Below are 21,784 nucleotides of genomic sequence, written 5' to 3'. Positions count from 1 at the left end.
GTAGCCTGAAATAGGCAATTTGGGTAACTGTGTACGTAAATAGGGGTTTGTATGCTAATGTGTTTATCTGGAGAAAGTAATTATCCTTCTGCACATGGGCATGCATATTTTGCCAGTGCAATGTAGGTGCTCAGTTTGGAAAAAAAATAGCATTAAGGGTGCTAAGAGTCAGAGCACCAATGACAAAGTTTACTATATGTAATCAAGACTAGTCTCTTTTATTGGTTATTGATGACAAACATTTTAGATGTTACATTACCTTTAGATTCCAACATGTGGATATCACAAAAGGGCTATCCCTAAGTCATTCCCCAACCTGAGTCTTTGATAATTGGCAAGTGGCTGCCAAGCCATCTGGCTGTCTCAAGAACATAGTTTATTTTTAAAAAATTGGGAATATCAATATATATTAGCTATTCAGTTCATTTCACATTTATTTCACTAAAGAAATATTTTTCATTGATTCATAGATTATAGGGCCATAAAGGGCCACTGTGATCATTTAGTCCTACCTCCTGTATAACACAGGCCACAGGACTTCCCCGAATTAATTCCTGTTTGAACTAGAGGATACTGTGACAAAGTTCCTGCTCTACCTTGGTGGGTCTTGTGCTTATTGGTGGATTTGCTCGCCTTGGAGCTTCACGGCAGCCCTCAGCTTGGCCATTTTTCTGAACCCACAGTCCAGGTCGACGACTCCCGTGTCTGACCAGGAGTTGGGAGGATTCGGGGGGAACCCGGGCCTGCCCCCTACTCCGGGTTCCAGCCCAGGGCCCTGTGGAATGCAGCTGTCTAGAGTGCCTCCTGGAACAGCTGTGCAACAGCTATAACTCCCTGGGCTAGTTCCCCATGACCTCCTCCCAACACCTTTTTATCCTCACCACAGGTCCTTCCTCCTGGTGTCTGATAATGCTTGTACACCTCAATCCTCCAACAGTCCGCGTTCTCACTCTCAGCTCTTAGTGTCTCTTGCTCCCAGCTCCTCACACGCACACCACAAACTGAAGTGAGCTCCTTTTTAAAACCCAGGTGCCCTGATTAGCCTGCCTTAATTGATTCTAGCAGCTTCTTGATTGGCTGCAGGTGTTCTAATCAGCCGGTCTTAAGTGTCTCCAGAAGGTTCCAGATAGTTCTGGAACCTTCCCTGTTACCTTACCCAGGGAAAAGGGACCTACTTAGCCTGGGGCGAATATCTTCTATTATTGTCCTATAGCCAGCTGGCCCGATCCTGTCACAATACCATCGAGAAAAAAAAATCCCAATCTATATTTAAAAATTGCCAGTGATGAAGAATCTACCACAAGCATTGGTAAACTGCCTTTTTTTCCTAATTGGTATCACTAAAATAAATTCTCACTGATGCAACAAAGAAGATTCTAATGTATTATGATCATTCTAGACATCAGATTAGAACTGTGGTTTTACAAACTAATTTTAATTTTTCAACCTACAGTTAACTGGGTGATATGGGACCATGTATGAACTGCAGATTTCCAAAATCTGACAGTGTAATTTAAATTCAAGTGAAAGGGTGTTTATATTTGTTTTCTTTTCTCTCTCTCTTTCTCCTTTCTTTTACAAACAGATTTTGATTAAAATGTTTATTTAAATGTATTTATTTTTATCATATTTAAACTAGAAAGTGAATGTCATTAGGAATGACAGCAATGATTTACGCAAAGTGGTAATTATTACCTGCCACAAGACAAAACACAGGCTTCAAGTTTTGTGTGTATATATATATTTTCTAAAGCTTTGCTAACACAAAAAAAGTGACAAATGTATCTTTCTGGATTCAAAGTGGCTTTTTTATTTTAAGGCTTAAGAAAAATGGAACAATAAAATATTATTGCTGATCCCTTAGATCTGCATGCTGGGGAATCATAGAATATCAGGGTCGGAAGGGACCTCAGGAGATCATCTAGTCCAACCCCCTGCTCAAAGCAGGACCAATCCCCAACTAAACCATCCCAGCCAGGGCTTTGTCAAGCCTGACCTTAAAAACTTCAAAGGAAGGAGATTCCACCACCTTCCTAGGTAACCCATTCCAGTGCTTCACCACCCTCTTAGTGAAAAAGTTTTTCCTAATATCCAACCTAAACCTTCCCCACTGCAACTTGAGACCATTACTCCTTGTTCTGTCATCAGCTACCACTGAGAACAGTCTAGATCCATCCTCTTTGGAACCCTCTTTCAGGTAGTTGAAAGCAGCTATCAAATCCCCCCTCATTCTTCTCTTCCGCAGATTAAACAATCCCAGTTCCCTCAGCCTCTCCTCATAACTCATGTGTTCCAGTCCCCTAATCATTTTTGTTGCCCTCCGCTGGACGTTTTCCAGTTTTTCCACATCCTTCTTGTCGTGTGGGGCGCAAAACTGGACACAGTACTCCAGATGAGGCCTCACCAATGTCGAATAGAGGGGAACAATCACGTCCCTTGATCTGCTGGAGGAGGGCATATGTGTTTAGGTCTGGGGAGATTAAAAATCAGTCACTAATAATCCTCTCCTCTAACTCAGACAATGCAACTCCACACACTGATATAATCTATTTTAGCAGAGATATGTGAAACTCTGAACTCAGGTTTTAAAAACTATCTATTCACTAGCAGCATGAATAAGTAGTAACAATGTGTGTAGTGAACTTTACACTTTTTGTTCTTTGCTCAATGTTTGGCAGATTGCAAATTCCTTTAACGAAATCACTATTTGAAATTATTTTTTGTATTTATCTGTTGACTCTATAGATTTCTCATGAACACTTTCCTGTGGTGACATATTTTCCTACGAACTGAGGTTGCATTCTTTTTTCTCCTGCTAGTTGGAGAGAGTCTGTATTGTATTTTGTTTCCACTTAAAAAAAATATAATAAAAAAGTCCTGTTACTGAGAAGAAGAATATTTTCCTGATGACTTGCCATTGTTAGACCTGGGAATTGTAATCTTTAGTTCTGCTCACTATGACTACTGGAGTTAAAATGCTGCCATATCTAATTAGCATTTATGTATAGGTAAGGGGTACACAAAGGGCTTTCACAGTTGGCAGTCACAATGCAAAAGGTAGAGATGAAGTACTTCAGCAACTACAACCAATCAAAGAAATGTAATGTCCTATTCTGACCTCGCGTAGCCATTTGGGCAAGAGTATATTTGGTACGGGTGCCATGGCCAGGGACAAATGATTTCTCTACACGTTCAATATAGCATTGTCATTGACACAAGCCCATAGTGGATGTCTTTGTCTGGCACCTTTAAGGTACAGTTCAGAAGTCTGCCTCATGTGACCTTTCTGGTTCCAAAGTGTGTAACCACCATTATACTTCTGTGCATCATTTCTTAAAGCACTGAAAACAGAGTTCAGCTTTCCAGCACTGTCATCCTCACCAAAGCGCTTAAATAAAATATTTTACCCCCAACAACAAACTTTTAACTTTAGCCAGATTGTAAATTAATTGGACTGCATCCCAGACAAGCTTGCTAAATTGCAGTTCCACCAAAGCAGAATGTTTTTAGTGGAATCCTGTTTTTACCAAAACTAATTCATTCAAACTACAGACTGCAAAATCATTAAATTGTTACACACTGCATAGACTTAACCTACTTTCAGCTGAACTGAATCATACACCTTGTGCGATAATCAAAGAACATCAAAGTCTTTATTAGTTCTCATTATAATGAGAAGCAAAATGTTCTGCTCTTCTGATGCATCTTTAGAAAATCTGCAATACTGTGGAAAAAACACAGAATAGGATTGTGTTTCTCATTCAACAGGCAATATCAGCATTTTTCTAGAGGCACTTATTTCTGTGGTCTTCACAAACAGTAATCATAGAAATGTTGGGTTGGAAGAGATGTCAAGAGTCATCACTCCAGTCCCCCATTCTGAGACAGGACCATCCCTGACAGGTGTGTCCAACCTGTGAGATTCCACTATCTTTCCAAGAAGCCTATTCCAGTGGTTAACTATCTTTAGAGTTAGAAAGTTTCTCCTAGAATCTAACCCAAATCTCCCTTGCTACAGATTAAGCTCATTATTTCTTGTCCTACCTTCAGTGGATCACCGTCCTCTTTTTAACAGTCCTTAACAAATTTGATGATTGTTGTTAAGTTTCCCCTCAGTCTTATTTTATCAAGACTAAGCATGCCCAAGTTTTTAACCTCTCCTCATAGGTCCGGTTTTCTCAACCTTTTACCTTTTGTGTTGCCCTTTTCTAGATTCTCTCCAATTTGTCCATATCTTAACTAACATGTGGTGCCCAGAATTGGACACAGTACTCAGGTAGAATGGGACAATTACTTCCCATGTCTTACATAATAAACTCCTGTTAATACCCCCAAGAATGATACTAGCCTTTTCCCCATCTGAATCACACTGTTGACTCATATTCTATTTGTGGTCCATTATAATCTTGATAACAGGGGTTTTCAACCTTTTTTTTCCATGAGTGGACCCCTAAAAAATTTCAAATGGAGGTGCAGCCCCCTTTGGAAATCTTAGACATAGTGTGTGGACCTGCAGGGGTCCATGGATCACAGGTTAAAAACCACTGCTCTATAGCCTTTTCAGCAGTACTACTCCCTAACCAGTTACTCCCTATTTTGTAGTTCTGTGTTTCATTTTTATTTCTTAAGTCTACTGCAGGGGTTGGCAACCTTTGGCATGTGGCCCATCAAGGTAATCCAGTGGCGGACCAGGAGACATTTTGTTTACATTGACCGTCTGCAGGCACAGCCCCTGCAGCTCCCACTGGCCACGGTTCGCTGTTCCCAGCCAATGGGGGCTGTGGGAAGCAGTGCGAGGGACGAGCTGGCCGCCACTTCCCAAAGCTCCCATTAGCCGGGAACAGCGAACCGTGCCTGCAGATGGTCAATGTAAACAAAATGTCTTGCAGCCTGCCAGTGGATTATTTTGATGGGCCGCGTGCTGAAGGTTGCCGACCCCGGTCTACTACTTTGCACTTGTCTTCACTGAATGTCATCTTGTTGATTTCAGACCAATTCTCCAATTTGACAAGATTATTTTGAATTCTAATCCAAAGTGCCCTGCTTAGTGTCATCTGCAAATTTTATACGCATACACACCAAGTTATTAATTAAAAGACTGAATAGTACCAGATCCAGGACAGAACCCTTCCAGACTCCACATGATATGTCAGTAACGAACTGATCCCCACAACATTCCTGTGAGGAGGAAAGAATTATGTCCATTTCAGATACAGGGGACTGAGGCACCAATGAGATCATGGATAACTGGTCCAATGTCCTTTAGTATATACACAAGGTGTGATACCGACCTGGAAATCAGAGCAAACACTTCTAATTCACTGTCCAGAGCCTTAACTGCATGGACATCCTTTCTCTCAAAGCTCATGTGATCCTTTAGCTCAGCAAGTGATTTTCATTAGAAGGTATATATTGGAGAAAAATAACTATTTTATTTTGTTGCACTGACTCCAAACTACTGTAGTCTGTACTAATGCCACTGCATTCCTTCATACACTCAGGTTCCTTTCAACCCTTGTGTATATCTTTAAGAGTAACATAGAACATATACATTATAGATTAAATGTGTGTCTGTCCAGTGGGTCAGCACAGGCTCTGTGCATCATGTAAGTTACACTTAAACCCTCTTCTGAACGCTTACATGGTACACAGCCATTGTGCTGGGTCTCAGCACAAGGGAGATTTTCAACACAAGTTCTTCATATTTTGAGCACCATAATGTATGGAGTAATTGTCAAGACTACAATTTGTCTGCTAGGAAGAAAAAGGAGATCCAGACCTTTCCTGACAGACACCACCATGTTAAATTAGAATAAATTACTGGTAGTCCTTTGAGGAAATACAAGCAATTTTCTAGAGTTAAAACACCCAGCAGATATCAATTACTTGATTAATCAATTTCTCAAAATAGGTTGCTTGACCACACAGCTAAATGATCAGCAAATGAACTGTGAAGGTTAGATAAAAAATTATTTCCTCGGTGTGCAGCACAACTGTCATGGAATGAAAGAGGAAAAAGCAGACATTAAATATAAGACTGCAGTTCCTTGCACATGAAAAAAAAAAAATCCTTTTTCGCACAAATGTGGAAGAAATTCTTGTAAAACTAGGTTTTACATATAAGAACATAAGAATGGCCATACTGGGTCAGACCAAAGGTCCATCCAGCCCAATATACTGTCTGCCAACAGTGGCCAATGCCACGTGCCCCAGAGGGAGTGAACCTAACACGTAATGATCCATTGATCTCTCTCCTGCCATCCATCTCCACCCTCTGAGAAACAGAGACTAGGGACACCATTCCTTACCCATCCTGGCTAACAGCCATTAATGGACTTAATCTCCATGAATATATCCAGTTCTCTTTTAAACCCTGTTATAGTCCTAGCCTTCACAACCTCCTCAGGCAAGGAGTTCCACACATTGACTGTGCACTGTGTGAAGAAGAACTTCCTTTTATTTGTTTTAAACCTGCTGCCCATTAATTTCATTTGGTGGCCCCTAGTTCTTATATTATGGGAACAAGTAAATAACATTTCGTTATTCACTTTCTCCACACAACTCATGATTTTAGATATCTCTATCATATCCCCCCTTAGTCTCCTCTTTTCCGAGCTGAAAAGTCCTAGTCTATTTAATCTCTCCTCATATGGGACCCGTTCCAAACCCCTAATCATTTTAGTTACCCTTCTCTGAACCTTTTCTAATGCCAGTATATCTTTTTTGAGATGAGGAGACCACATCTGTACGCAGTATTCAAGATGTGGGCGTACCTTGGATTTATATAAGGGCAATAAGATATTCTCTGTCTTATTCTCTATCTCTTTTTTAATGATTCCTAACATCCTGTTTGCATCCCTAATGTAATTCTGTATGGAATATTGCATGGATACATATAATACATACCTAGTTTCCACAGGTTGGGAGCTATGGTGTAAAACTAAAGAAAATATTAGGTGTTTAAAATTCAAATCAAAATAAAAAAATGTTGAAAACACTCAAATTTGTAAAAATGATGGTTTCTTCTTGAAAAATGGACATTTGCCTGACAATAGGTCTGTGTTCATTCTAAAATTGTCCTATTTTAAGCAAAAAACCTGATCTTTAATTGCTTTTTTTGTTTCAGATATTAACAGTGAAGAAATATGTTAAAATTCAAATGTTGCTTTTTTTAAAAAATGTAAAAAATAGAAAAGTAGCTAAATAAAGTATTTTATTCTTGCTAAAGACTGACTTGCACACTCCTATAACACGTAGAATGAAATGCAATAGTTTCTATCACATCAGCAAACTATACCTGCCCATTATATGCAGTTGCTGGAAAAACACATCTCAGCCGAAAGTGAGGACAACCATTTGGGACAATTACTCAAAATATAGGGGGCATTTCAAATACACAAGTGATGTCATACTTTGACACTCATCACAGATAAATAAATGTCATTATGGAGCTATCACCGTCATAAAGGTTGAACCAAACATTAGATAGCTTTCACATCAGAGGCCTAATTATAAGGCATCACAAACGTATAAGACATGTATGTACAAAGCCACGTAACTCCAGAGTTCCCTCAGTCCATGGACAAATTATGCAAACAAAGGCATTTAATATGTTTAAGGTGACCTCAGCAACAGACTGTGAAGTTCTCAGAGGATTTATCAGAACTAGAGCTGGCCAGAAACTGGAATTTCCATTCAGTGGGAAATTCCAAAACAAAAAACAAACAAAAACAAACAAAAACCACACAGCACACACTACAAACATTCCAGAATGGATCAAACCCCAAAATTTTAATATTTCCACAGAACAAGAATTCTGACATTTAGTTTTGACCTTTTTTGAAAAGTTTCCAAGGCTCTCCAAGCTTCTTGGAGCTCAGGCAGTCAATCAGGTAAGAAGGTGAGCAGCCCAGGAGCATGGAAGTCCTGGCTCTGGAGTAGTCTACACTGCAGCTGTGAGAATGCCTCCGAACCCGAGGTAGCCAAACTCATGCTAGCAGGGCTTGAGATAGCATGCTAAAAATAGAAGTGTGAACATTGCAGCTCCAGCGAAGACTCAGGCTAGCCACCCAAACTCAGACCCATAGGGTATGTCTACTCTGCAATGTAAGCTCAGGGTTCGAACTCAAGCTCAGGTCTAACCCCCCTTCTGTCTACAAACAAACTGTGCTAACCCAGAGTCTCAGGACCTCACAGGGGTGGAGTGTTTGAACCTGAGTCAAGCTGGGACCCATCAGTTTAGTTGTAGCCCTCCTTCACTTGTGCTCTGGAGTCGGCCAAAAGTATCCCACAATCCCATGGGCTGACTTTCTATGTCCTTTGGACAATCAAGTTTGGTGGACAATCAAGTTTTCCCACACTGCTCCTTGAACAGGGCTAGTGTGGCTACATTTTGGGAGGTGCTAGGAAGTTTGGGGTACGAGAGGGCCCTCAAAATGAAGTGTAGACCTTGGAGCCCCAAGTTGGGACCTAGCGTTCAACAATTCTAATCTGGAGTACAGATGCTCAAGCCTAGGTTAACAAACTCAGAGTCTGCTAACTCAAGTTCTACTAATCCTGGGCTTACACTGGACAGTGGGTTATGTCTACCCTGCAATGTCCACACTGCTATTCTTAGCGTGATAGCTCGAGCTATGAGTGTCTCTACATGGGCTGGGAGACTTACTCCCACCTGCAGTGCTGATATACCTGAAGGTCTCTGGTAGCCTTTGCTTCCTATGGCCTGTGCTATGCAGTGGTCACTTCTTGCCTTAGAATCTATGAAATGCCAGTTTGTTTATTTTTTCTCTGGGCATATATAGCCATTTACAAAAGACAAGGTAGGAGGCAGGTCATAGTCACAATCTTTAAACTACCTGCAACCACCTTTACTATATAAAAGGAAAACAGAGCACTGTTTGGAATTTTAGAAGGCAGTGAAACAAGCAGAAATAAGGTTCTTAAAAATAACAGCTCTTGGCAAGCAGACCAGGCAGCCAAGGAAAATAACCAAGGTATCATCCATGCACATAATACATACACAGTGCAGTAATGGGGCTGATTTAAATGAGATATTAGCCCTGCTGCAAAATCCATGCTGTCAGGGTAATTGAGCCAAGTAGTCTTTTCTAACAATATTTTAAAATGCGAGAAAGGAAACAAAAGTGCAGAAATAAAGCGAAAACGATGGTTTTCCATACTATATCTTTGCATTTCTATAGTTGCACTGGAGATTCTCTCTCAGATTCCCTGCCTATCGATGTAGTATCTAGCAAAGTGGCTGGCATATACCATGTGTTACAGATGGATCAGCAATGGCATACATCTGGCATGCCAGCTGTGTAGTTTTCCACACTATCTTTGTTTTCCCCAGTTTTCAGCCAGCACTGATACCACGCTGCCCTTCAGAGGCTATATTCTTCCTTGACGGTACCTTAGTGACACTGGACAAAGCAGAAACGTTAACAGGACTAGCAGCACAACAAACATGGGCCTCTAAATTAGGTTGGTTGCTATTCTAGAACCTGCTACAGACACTTTTGCAGGGATCCTTAAAGCTATAACTGGCTAGTACTCTCCTCTGTGATTTTAACTTTTCCATTATTTTTGACAGCTTTGTTCCATACATGCAGTCTTTTACAGTGGGCTGTATAGCTGAAACTTCACTAGTATAATATGGTGAAATAAAAAGAGAAAAAAAAATCTCTTGCCCACGTTGTTGACTGTCCGGAGAATAGAGACAATAATATGTGTCTTACGTACAAATACACTGATTAAACACAAAGAAATGATGCCACAAATGCAAGGCACCACACCTACTCTTTGTGCATTCAAAACAAACCACCATATTTATACACTTGGCAGAATTCAATTTTTATTTGTTATAATTTTGATGGATAATATTGAGGTTAATTTGTAAGCAGTTTTTATCTGTATTTGTTTAAATTTTCACAGTTGCACAAAATTCTGATTTTTATCAATTTAAGTCTTCAGATTTGTGGGAAACTATGGGAGGGAGACAGACAATAATTATTTAATGACAATAGACATTGACATTCAAAATGTTAAAGCTTTGCAAAACACTAAAACACAAAATGTCAACATCACATGTCAAAATAGACAAAGTAAATATCCCTCAACCAAACTATAATCATTATAAAAGCAGCATTTTTCTTACTTTGCCTACCTGTAAATTTAAATTATCAATGGAAATCTTTTTTGTCAGTTTGTGTGTGTACGGTGAAGTCGACATTTATCAACTTTTACTGATAAAAATATAATCTTTCCAAGCCTACTTATATATCAAAAGGCGCAGAAGAGGCTTTTGGACCTTTAATTATTTTGAGCACCTCCCTCCCTGTTTCTTTTGTTTTCAGTTAACAAGAGTTATTACAGTTACCCAAGCCTTCAGCAAACAGTAATTAAGGTGTAAAAAGGGAATTACTGCACTACAAATGAGCAGCTAGTAACACCCATTTGAATATCCTCCAATTTCTTTTCTTAATTATGCATTCCATCTGGAAGTGTGGGATGAAGACAGATGTTTACACAACCAGCAACCAAAAATTACCCTGAAGAAAATGTAGCTCTTGTCTACACCGGGAATTTGCCCCAGTTACAAAAACTTATGTGGCCATTCTAATGCACACCTCTGGCACATACAGGCAAAGCCACTAGTTGCACTGATGGATTTTACCTTTTTGCAAAGCCAGCATTCTGACTAAAATAATTACCATTCTACTAAATTAATATGACATATATGCTAAATTGATTAAAATCTTGCTAACCCATAGATCTCAAAATATAATTGTTAACGGAGAATTGCCAGTTAGAGGGGATGTTTCTAGTGGGGTCCTGCAGGGTTTGGTTCATGGATCAATATTGTTATCACTGATATGGAAGAAAATATAAAATCATTACTGATGAATTTGGCAGATGATTCAAAGATTGGTTGGGTAGTAAATAATGAGGAGGCCAGGTCACTGATACAGAGCAATCTGGATTGCTTGGTAAAATGGATGCACTCAAACAACAGGACTTTTAACATAAGATGTATGCACGAACATGCATCTAAGAATAAAGAATGTTGGCCATACTAATTGGACTGGGTATTATATTTTCTGGAAAACAGCAACTTTGGAAAGGATTTTGGAAACATTACTGATACCAGTTGAACATGCGCTCCTAGTGTGACATAGTGGCAAAAACATCGAAGATGATACCTGGATGTAAACGAAGCATTGGGGGTGGGCAGGGAGGAGAGCATTATTACCTTAGTATATGGCATTAGTGAGACCATTACCGGAATGCAGCATTCATTTCTGGAGTGCACGTTTTTTAAAAAGGATGTTGAAAACTTGAAGAGGGCTTAGGGAAGAAGTGAAAGAATGATTCTGTAAAACACATCTTACAATGAGAGACTAAAGAGTTCAGTCTTAAGCTTATGGAGAAGAAACATAAGAGATGATGTGATCATGGTCTATAATTACCTATACAGGAGGAGGATGATATTGCAGGGTTCTTTTAAATATAGCAGCCAAAGTTCTAAAAATATCTAATGGCTGGAGGTTGAAGTTAGTTATATTCAAATTGGAAATAAATTGCATATTTTTAACTGAGGATATTTAACCATTGGAACAGGTTCCCAAGGGATGTTGGTTGAGGCCCCATCGCTTGGAGTCTTTACATCAAGAATCAATATTTTTCTAACACATATGCTGTAGTTCAAACAGGTTTTTGGGCAAGACGCAAAAATTATTAGGTAAACTACTATGGCCTGTGTTATGCAAAGCGGTCAGACTAGATAAGCACAATGGCCCCTTTTGGCATTATAAATCTATTAACCTATGAAAATCCAGTTTGAAATTTTAAAATAAACCTAAGTTGCCAGCAGTGTCTGAATGTCAGTTCAGATACGACACAGAACCATCACCCTTCTGATTGGACAGCAGAATTAGAGGAATAGTGTGCATGCAATGTAGCTGAAGCTGTGCCAGGCCCAAGATATTAGAGAGACAATGTATATATATACACACACACACATATATATATATATGTAGGTGAGGTATATCAATACATCTTATTGGACCAACTTCTGTTGGTGAGAGAGACAAGCTTTCAAGCTGCACAAAGCTCTTCTTCCGGTCTGGAAAAGATACTCCCAGTGTCACAGCTAAAAGCCAGGTGGAAGAGATTTGTTTAGCATAAATAGTTAGTACACATTCCAGGTGAAGTGGCCCGTTAACACCTCTGCAGTCATAAGAAAAAAATGGGGTTAGTGGTTTTCAGATTGGTTTAATAAGCCATAAACCCAATGTCTCTGCTCAGTCCATGATGTTTAGTGTCTAGCAGAATTATTAATTTAAGCTCTCAGGCTCCTCTTTTGAAAGTGTTGTACAGGTTGCCTATAAGGATGAGGACGGATAGATCAGATAAGAGTGACTGCTTTTCTGAAACGTGTTCATCCTCAGATAAAACAATGTTTTTGTCTTATATCATCATATATATTATATATTGTTATCTTTTCTGGCAGGATCTTGTAACGTTTTGAGTTGGTATGTGCCGGTCTCTGGGGAGCTTGCTTCTGATGATGAGGTTGGATGGGTTGTTTGAAGCCCAGAAGTGAAAGCAATGAACCCCCACTTCTGGTCTTCAGACAACCCCCAATCTCTCTCAGCTCATCATCAGAAGCAGGCATATCTCTGCTAACTACTTATGCTAAACAATCTATTCCACTTTGCATTTAGCTGTGATTCTCTGTGAGTACTGAAGAAGAGCTCTGTGAAGCTCAAAAGCTCGTCTTTTTCACCAACCGAAGTTAGTCCAATAAAAGGAATAGTATATGTTGCATTCTGATACCTGTAAATGCAGAATGGTGGGAGTCAAGTAGCATAAACCCTTGGAGAACTTCTTTTGAGTTAAAATTAAAATTACTGTTTTAAAATAACAGTACAGATATTACTGAATATTAATTTGTGTTATCATTAAAAATATACATACAAGAAAGTTAAAATACCTGGCTCACTGGTGTTAATTTAGTAATGAGGATGAAAATAATGTTGAGGAAAATTGTTCATTTAATTTAAGATAATTGCTAAGAATAAAAATCCTTTCATATGATTAAAAAGGAGGCTTACTTAAAATTTTCAAGATAATTGTTATTAAAAAGACTGAAAACACTTGCTACTGTTTGTGACAATAAAACCTTATGGCATTATCGACTGACAAAAGTAGGGACAGTGTTCTGAATTTGAGTCAGTGGCCTAATCATCTTTCTAGTTGATTTGAATCAACACATTTTTTTTCTAAATATGACATTAAAAAAGTCTCGATTAATTTGTTTTGTCCAATTTTTTTGCCAATAATAAGCAAACCTAAATTATTAAATGAGATAGCACTAAAGTGAGAGTAAATTTACATCAATTTAGACCAGAATAAAAATCCGTGACTAAATTAACACTGTAGCTCATTCATTACAAAGTAATTGCTAAATAACTGTAAAATACATGACATACTATTCATTACCGATGTAATTAGTACAACTTTTTCTATCCACTTTTATGTACATCCGTATTTCCAGAAAAGGAATGCAAATATAATTACTTACCAAGATGGTAGTAACAATTAAAGAGCGATTGGATAGGGAATCTGTGATGTTTGCTGGTTTTCCTTTCTGATTCTCTGTCATGTTAAGGCCACTTGCTGGATCCCAAGTTCCAATCTATAAAAACAGCATATGCACTTTATAAATTGTCCATCAATTCTATTAGGCACCTAAGAGAGAATACTGTAAAGGAGAAGTTAAGACTGCTAACGCTTATTATTCACCTCTACTTCATTATCTGCTGCTGTTATATTAAAGTCTGCTTGTTTAAAGTATGATTCACTGTACTTCAAATTGTGCCTGGTGAAGTGTGACATTAAGGGCAAAATGATGCAAAGAATTTCTAAAGTCACTCCGAGTGCTTAATTTCCCATTTAAACTTTCATTCTCCTAGATAAACCACCTCTGATGATAACTTGATAGCAGAGGGGAATTCATTTGCAGAGCATACAGTATCCCTTCTGAAAATGGATTTATCCCTTCTTCTCATCATAATTAGCATAAGGGCAAAAAAAGATATTTTGGGGAAAATATAATGGGGAAGATTCCAATTTTATTAAGTGGAATAGTGTGATTGATTTGCTGATAAGATTCTGTACATATATCTTCTGACACTTAGGGCCTTGAAGTCCTTATCCCAGAAACAGTCAATCGCAGTTTTGCCTAAGTAAGGAGTTCAGATTGTGTCTTATGGGGCTGCATTACTCCAGTGTTAGGCCCACTAAAATCAACAATTACATGAGTGTAAAATTTGAATAACCAAGTGGTAAATCCATACCTTAGCACTTCTCTTTAGGTGTAAGACTATTTTGGTTCCCTTGTCTTATTTTAGTTCATTATGGTGTATAATCCCCACTCAGAACACTGACAAAATTGAGGCAGAGATGCCTGACGCACCCAGTCAGTGTCCAACCTGATGCTTAGACTCTGAGAGCTGAGCCCGGTGTCAGAGGGGACCCCCACCACTGGCTCAGTCAATCCCTGTGCCTGGTGAGGTGGTGCCACACCTCAGCCCCTGGGGACCCCAGTCACACTCTCATCCCTCCCCTTCCACCTCCCATGCCGTTGCCACCCCTGAGCTTCTCGCTTTCCCTTTCTCAGGGGTGTGGAGGGAGACCCTCAGGAAGCAGTACTTGTTTTCCCTTTCCTCACTGCTGCTGAACCCCCTCCACCCCCCTTCCCGGGCTGCTGTACTCCCTACACACACACACACACACACACAGGGTGCTGTACTCCACCCCTCCCCCCCAACACACACACACAGTAGTGCCACTCAGGGCAGTTTTTGTTCAGAAAGGGCCTTAAGCTACTTTTCATACACTGATGTGAGCTCTCTTCCTCACCCTTCTGGAAAATAAGGTGGAGCGCCTTTAAATCTGAGTAAGTAAGGAACTTGAATAACCTTACATAGTAGCATGTTTCAGTTTGTACATGTGAATATCCTTTGGGGAGTAACTATTACTGTATTTCCAGACCACAGGGCTCTAAAGCAGTGCTGCCCAGTCAGTCAACGCAACCTGGAAATCAGTTGCAAGGGGGCAATCAGAAATTGGCACCCACTGGCTAAAAAAGCAGCAAAATCCTGGGGTGATTAGTAACCAGCAGGAGCCCAGGCAGGGAAGGGAAGGAACAGCTCCCCGCCTCCTTCTGCTGCTGCCTCCTTCACTCAGCCACCCATAAAACGGTGGGCAAAGTGCAGAGATGTTGGGGAAAGCAGTGATAGGTCACTTGTAGAAGAGAACTGGCAAGAAGGGGAGAGATAAGGTAGGAGCTGGGGAAGAGGAGGCTGAGACTAGGGGTGACCTGGGTTTGTCAATGCTTTTCCAGTACAAGACTGAATTAGGTAAGGTTAGGTTGGGTTAATCTCCACTAGCTTTCCAGCATATTCAGCGATTATAGCCTCGCCTTAGGAAAGTCGTCTATGAATAATACAGATGCAGATGTCTAAGGAGATACTTATGGGAATTCCATATGTATATATTATCCATTTCAAATCTTAAATTCAGGAAACAATATTTTATTTTATTAAGCCTGCCTAAAAATTCTGATACCTGTAGGCAATTAAAGTAATTTCCTCCACTACATCTTTCAACAGGGGGAGGGATAGCTCAGTGGGTTGAGCATTGGCCTGCTAAACCCAGGGTTGTCAGTTCAATCCTTGAGGGGGCCATTTAGGGATCTGGGGCAAAAATTGGGGATTGGTCCTGCTTTGAGCAGGGGGGGGTTGGACTAGATGACCTCCTGAGGTCCCTTCCAACCCTGATATTCTATGATTCTATGAACATAACATGTGTTTCAGTTAATCTAAACACATTTGTGAGTCACTGAGGATTACCACATTAGAATTCTGGTTTTCCTTAACCAAACCTATCTAGTCTCATAAATGGTTGCATCATTTAAAGGAGAAGTTCTTTGTGTGTAAAAAAAAAAAAAATCCTACTATTTTCTCTAAATAGATATACTGATAGTTGCATGTTACTGCATTCTGTTTATCTTTTTTGAAAATTGTGAATAAAGAATTTTAAAAATTGAAGGAAATGGAGGGCCAGACTGACATAGGTGTGCCATCTTACACATTCTCTCTTTTGGGTGAGCAAAGCGTCAACAATTTATGCCATAGATATGGCAGACACTGTTATTGTTCGCAAGTAATGCAGCATATCAACATTCCACTAAAAGCTATTTCTCCATGAATGAAAGTAAAAGATGAAGATTAACGTTGGCACCAAATCCGCAGCAGTCAATTTGTTTAGTGCAATTGTTTTAATTCTCAAACAGTCTTAAGAACTGAATAGATTTAGTTATGTATGTTTATTAAAACTGGAAACCAAATAATTCCCTTAAGGCAAAAAATGTAGTGGAATCAAACCAAGGTAATTTATTATGTATAATTGCAATCTAGCCTCTCTATGGCAATCTAAAAATGTTGAGTATTATAAGGTACAAGTTTAAAGGGAGGTTTACATAGCAATTGCTGTTATGAGCAAAACTTTATCATCAGATCTAAGACAGTCATGGAGGAGAATTTAATCTTCAAATCCTTATTCACATAAGTAGCCTTATGTGAGTAGCCTCATGACGTCACTTAAATTACTCTTGTGAGTAAGAATCTCATGTGAATAAGGGTGCATAAACAGGCCCTAAACACTCACAATTTCTAGTTGCAGCCAAAGAAAACTACAAATGTATGTTCCTACAGGATACATATTTATAAAAAACTAGGCTTTTGGACTACTTGGAGATCAACATTCAGCATTGACTTTCACATTGTTCTCCAACAGAAAGGCAGCCAGCAATGTCAAAAAGGTTTTGGGGTGCTGCTAAGATACTAAGACAGATGAACCAAACATAACAGAAGGGGACAAGGAGCAGAAAATGGAGAAATCTTTATTGAACCACAGATAAGACAATCAGTTACTGACTCTCAGAATTATATTATTATTAAGGGTCTATTTAGCTTGACATATTGCGGAAATTGTAGATTCCACAATATTAGGCTTCCACTGCAATTTTGACAGCGGGAGCCCTGCCGGGTGCAGGGCTGACAGTGGGAGCCCCCAGGGGCAGGAGGGGTGCTGTCAGCCCCAGGCCCTTGCTTTCAGCCATGGGCAGGTGACAGTGGGAACCGCTGCTCTGAGCCTTGTGTTCCTGCTCTCAGCCCCAGGCCCCTGCTCTCAGCCCCGGGTGGCAGACAGCAGAAAATCACAGGAAAGTAATAGACTTTATTACTGCAATTATTACTTTTCCATGGCTTGTCCGCAACTCTGCTGCAATTTTTTGACAATCATCCCGCAATTCAAGTAGGGCCTTAATCGTTATGTAATTAATCTCTACTAACAGAACTGTATGCCTTATGCCTAAGAGAAATCAGTCATTTGTAGGCAGGTATATACACAGTTCCACTGGGTCAATCAATCAAATAGATCCTTTCACTACAATATTAACAGGGTTTTCGTGACATTTATCTGACACTGGCTCAATATAAACATAATAAAAAAACAAAGGATATCAGAAGTCTCCTAAAAATATTCAGTGTGTTCTCCAAAAAAATATAAAGTTCAGCAAATACCAAAAGATATGGTCTGGAAATATCCACTTGCATTTTAAAATGAATTAGCTTCATTTGCGCTCAAACATCTTGTATTCACTTTCCACAAAAATTAGAGTAACTGAGTTTCCTCCCACAAATGTTCATGGAAAGAATTTCAAACGTGAACAAAATAAGTTTGAATTTGCACAATTATTTGTGCCAGAAAAAAAAAAAAACCTTGAAAGACTAATGTAAACACTATCAGAATTCACAAATGAGCAGTTAGTCGAAGGTCTGGAGAAAAATATCACTGTGCAAAGGAAGGCCCACAGATTCTATAGTAATCTAATATAAAGTATCTGGGAAAATGCAGTGATTTAGCTTAGTTCTTCTGAAAGCTCCAGAACAGCCTCAACAAATCTGCTGCAAAATGTTTGAAGTGGTCTTTTTGTGTTACCACATATCACGTTGTAAAGATCTGCTTTTAGTCATGTCAATAACAATCTAGCAAAAAATTATTTGTGAAAAAATTCTATTCCACTTTCTGTGGAAATGTAAGAAATCAAGTTTTTAGCCTCCTGTTGAACACCCTCATATTCCATTCGAAGCTACTATATTTGCCAGGAACAATCTGTTTTAATACAAATCCTCAGACTCTGTAAGACGTGTATTGTACTCATCTTGAAACAGAGCTTGGCTGAGTTCATGTCTAGACTACAGAGGAATTTACTGTATGTCAGTCAAATGAGACTTTATATGCAATTTTTTGCCTACTTAGACCGTAGATAAAATGTCATTTTTATAAATAACCAAATGCTCTTTCGCTGTTATTTTCAGAATTACCCTCAAAATGTTGACATTTTTCTGACTGAGAGGTGCCCAAACATGCATGTACTGTTCTAGATGTGGTGCCTTTAGTGTTGCAATAAGAGGGATCATCATCTCGAGGGTCTGTGATGCAAATTTGTCAAATGTGCAGCCAAAATCACATTGGCTTTTTGTCCCATAACACATGACAAGCTCCTATATAGTTTGCTGCTCTCTCTTTTTTTTATAGTTATTAAACATTTCTATAGTGCTTATTCAAAATCTGAGCTATCATCTTTTTGGTCTTACTACTTCCCATTTAAGTCCTTCCCATTTAATCTCCGAGTTCCATATTCCATTTTCCTCAAAAATATTTAACTTACTTGTTTGACACTCATTTTGTTATTGCACATATTTCTGATCTCTCCAGATTTTTGTTCATTTGTTTGTCCTCTCTGGTATTTGCATAGTAATATACCTCTCACTTTCATATTTGTTAATTTAAGTAATGTGCCATGCACTCCTCCTTCCAGGTCATTAATGAAGATATTAAATATAACCAAGTCCTGCAGTGTAACACTGGACAGTATTTTTCAACTCAATTCATGCCATATATTCATGTCCTTCAGCCAATTTTCAGTCCATTTGATAGTGTTCTTGTCCAAGGGAATTTTATTCTTGTTTCGCTAGTAATATTTCAAGACACAATGTATCAAATGCTATATTAAAGTCCAGGTATAGTGGGGACCAACTTAAAGTAATTTTCCCCCGCAGAACAGCCTTACTATAAATTATGCTTCACTATAATCAGAGTGATAATCTGCTTTTTATAATAGATTGACAATCCCAAATTGTTGCACTGTACTTAATTTAGGTTTCACTATGTCCAAATTCATTAAGGGGATTCTGCTATACATTGTTTACTGAACTCTAATTCTTCATTTTCATGTATTATTTTAAAAAATCAGGTTTGTCTGGCATTTCTTGCTATTTGTACATTCATAGTGTTTTATTGCTTACAGGTCTGTTATTCTCTAAGGCCAATATTTTTCAAAAATGGGAGCATCCAGGAGAATTAATCTGAATTAATTTCAGGTGAATTTCAAGTGGATTTGTTAAGCCATATTAAATCTCTGTGTGAACACTCTCCTGCAGAATTAAAGTGGTGGTATTTCAGTTTAATTAGTATGGAAAATAATTACACTAAACCAAATTAAGGCCATTTTATTTCTGAACAACAGGAATTTAATGTGGTTTAACTAATCCACTTCAAATTCACACCTTTAGTTAATTCAAATTAATTTTCCTGGATGTCCCCATATGGAGAAGCCCTTAGGCATGCTCATTCTGATGCAGGATCATTCCCTACTGCACTGTCTAAGGTTTTTATTTAGTACAGTTTTACAAGTCCCAAGAGATGGGTCTTCCACCACTTCTCTTTGAAGGCTATTCTGCTGCTTGAGCCACCTAACTGTGAGAAAGTTTATCACAATATATAGCCATAATTTTCCAGTTTGTTAATTTCATAGTTCTACTCACTTCCCCATCTTTGTTGTGTGTACTCAAATGCTTATAAACCAATATATCATTCTCAGTCATTATTTACCTAAAATAAAATACTTAAACTCTTCGATTTTCTATGAAAGCCAATTTCTCCACTCAATTATTTTTGTTGTTCTTACTGCAGTTTGTCAATATATTTTGGTAATAACCCAAAATGAATGCAATATTTCAGTGAGGTCACAATAAAACACATAAAAAGGGATTACTAACTTCCTGCTCTGTGATACCTTTGTAGCAGGCAGCTCAAACTAGTGGTTTTTTGTTTTAGATTTTTTAACCTCCATAGCCTACTATGTCTATTTTGCCGTCTCTTACTGCTTCCCAAGTTTCTCCCTTCTCTTAGGTATGTGTGTTTTAGATTATTTTCCTCCAGATGTATATCTCCAATCCTTTCCAAACTGAAAAATTTCTGACTGCATTTTCTTCCCAAATTTCTAATCTCTGCGGCTCTTTGTTTCACTTTTTTCTTGACTGTGGTTCATATCTCCTAATTTCAACTGTATAAACTGTAAATTTAATTAACATGTTTTTGCTCCCTCTTCCAGATCAAAAATTATGTTTAATAAGGCCAGACATAACACAGATCGCTATGGAAGACAATAGACACTTCCTGTAGTTCAACATGTTGCCATTTATCAATACGTTTTGTTGATGGTCTTTCAGACAGCTTTCAATCCACATGACACTGTTTCTATCCAAGCCAATTTGCATTAATTTTTCAAATAAGATTGTGAAATACAGTATCAAATGCTTTACTGAAGTCCAAACATATTATATCCACTGTATTCCTTTCATCCACTAATTTTGTATTTCTATCAAAAAAAAGCAATCAAGCTTGTCTGGCATAGTTTATGCTGCTTATTGTTCTTATACTCCTGCAGTCCTCTGTGTCTGTACCAGATGCTTGCTTTTTTATTTTTATTTCCTGTATCCAACCCTAGTATTTCACTGTTATTCATTATTAAATTGCATCACATTGGTTTTGTGAATGCTTCTGAAACATATTATAGGGCCTGATCCTGAGAGGGTCTGAACATCCTCAACTCTCTCATATCAATCAAAGCTGAGGGTGCTCAGCACCTCTCAGGATCAGGCCCACAGTGCTACTTCATCTCTTCCTCAAGGTACCCACCAATAATAATATCCAGTTTTGATAACTGTATCCCTTCTAGTTATTATGTATTCCCCATATTCCTTGTAAAGTACATAAGTACTTATGTTTGTTGTTATATATATATATACACGCACACATACATATGTGTGTGTCTGTAGATCATTTCCATCCTTTCTCATTATCAAATAGGAATCATATACCCACCAACCTAGCTTAAAATCTATTTAGCAAGCTCAGTTTTAAATCCATGTTTGTTAATTCTTCTGATGAAATGGAGATCTATTGCAGACCAGTCCCTCTCATCAAAGAAAGCCTTGTAGTGCACCATAAAAACAAGATCCTTCTCTCTGTTCCATCAGCTAGTTCTCACTGGCTATTCTCCAGAATCACTCTTCTCCCTTCTTCACACTCACATGTGGCACAGGTAGACTCTCTGTGATGCTCAGCTGTATTGCTGCCATCATCAGTTCTATTCCCATGCCTCTAAAGTCATCCTTGATTCTACAGAACTATTAGCCCCACTTTTCTCATTTACTTCCATGTGGACTGCAATAAGTGGATATTCATTACCATTATTTAGGTTCTCTTTGGCCCTTCTTGTAGTATTCCTTTTTCTGTCTAAGGATCCAGAATATTAAAAAAATGACTCTGTTGATGGCTTGGACCATATTTCCATAACAACCATTTG

The 21,784-nt window shown here is 38.6% G+C and overlaps 1 protein-coding gene across 8 annotated transcripts in view; it reads right to left on the bottom strand.

The window, feature by feature from the left end:
- The window catches only part of GRIK2 (glutamate ionotropic receptor kainate type subunit 2), a 603,576-nt gene that overhangs the window by 255,647 nt on the left and 326,145 nt on the right, over positions 1–21,784 (bottom strand). For all 8 annotated transcript variants that reach the window (XM_043542704.1, XM_037894531.2, XM_043542709.1 and 5 more), the window contains one exon: positions 13,586–13,699. In XM_043542704.1, coding sequence (XP_043398639.1) covers positions 13,586–13,699 — 114 coding nt within the window. The remainder of the gene's footprint in view (positions 1–13,585; positions 13,700–21,784) is intronic.

The sequence above is a fragment of the Chelonia mydas genome, chromosome 3, assembly GCF_015237465.2.
Source record: "Chelonia mydas isolate rCheMyd1 chromosome 3, rCheMyd1.pri.v2, whole genome shotgun sequence".
Classification (NCBI taxonomy): domain Eukaryota; kingdom Metazoa; phylum Chordata; order Testudines; family Cheloniidae; genus Chelonia; species Chelonia mydas.
This window is presented reverse-complemented; position numbering and strand designations above follow the sequence as displayed.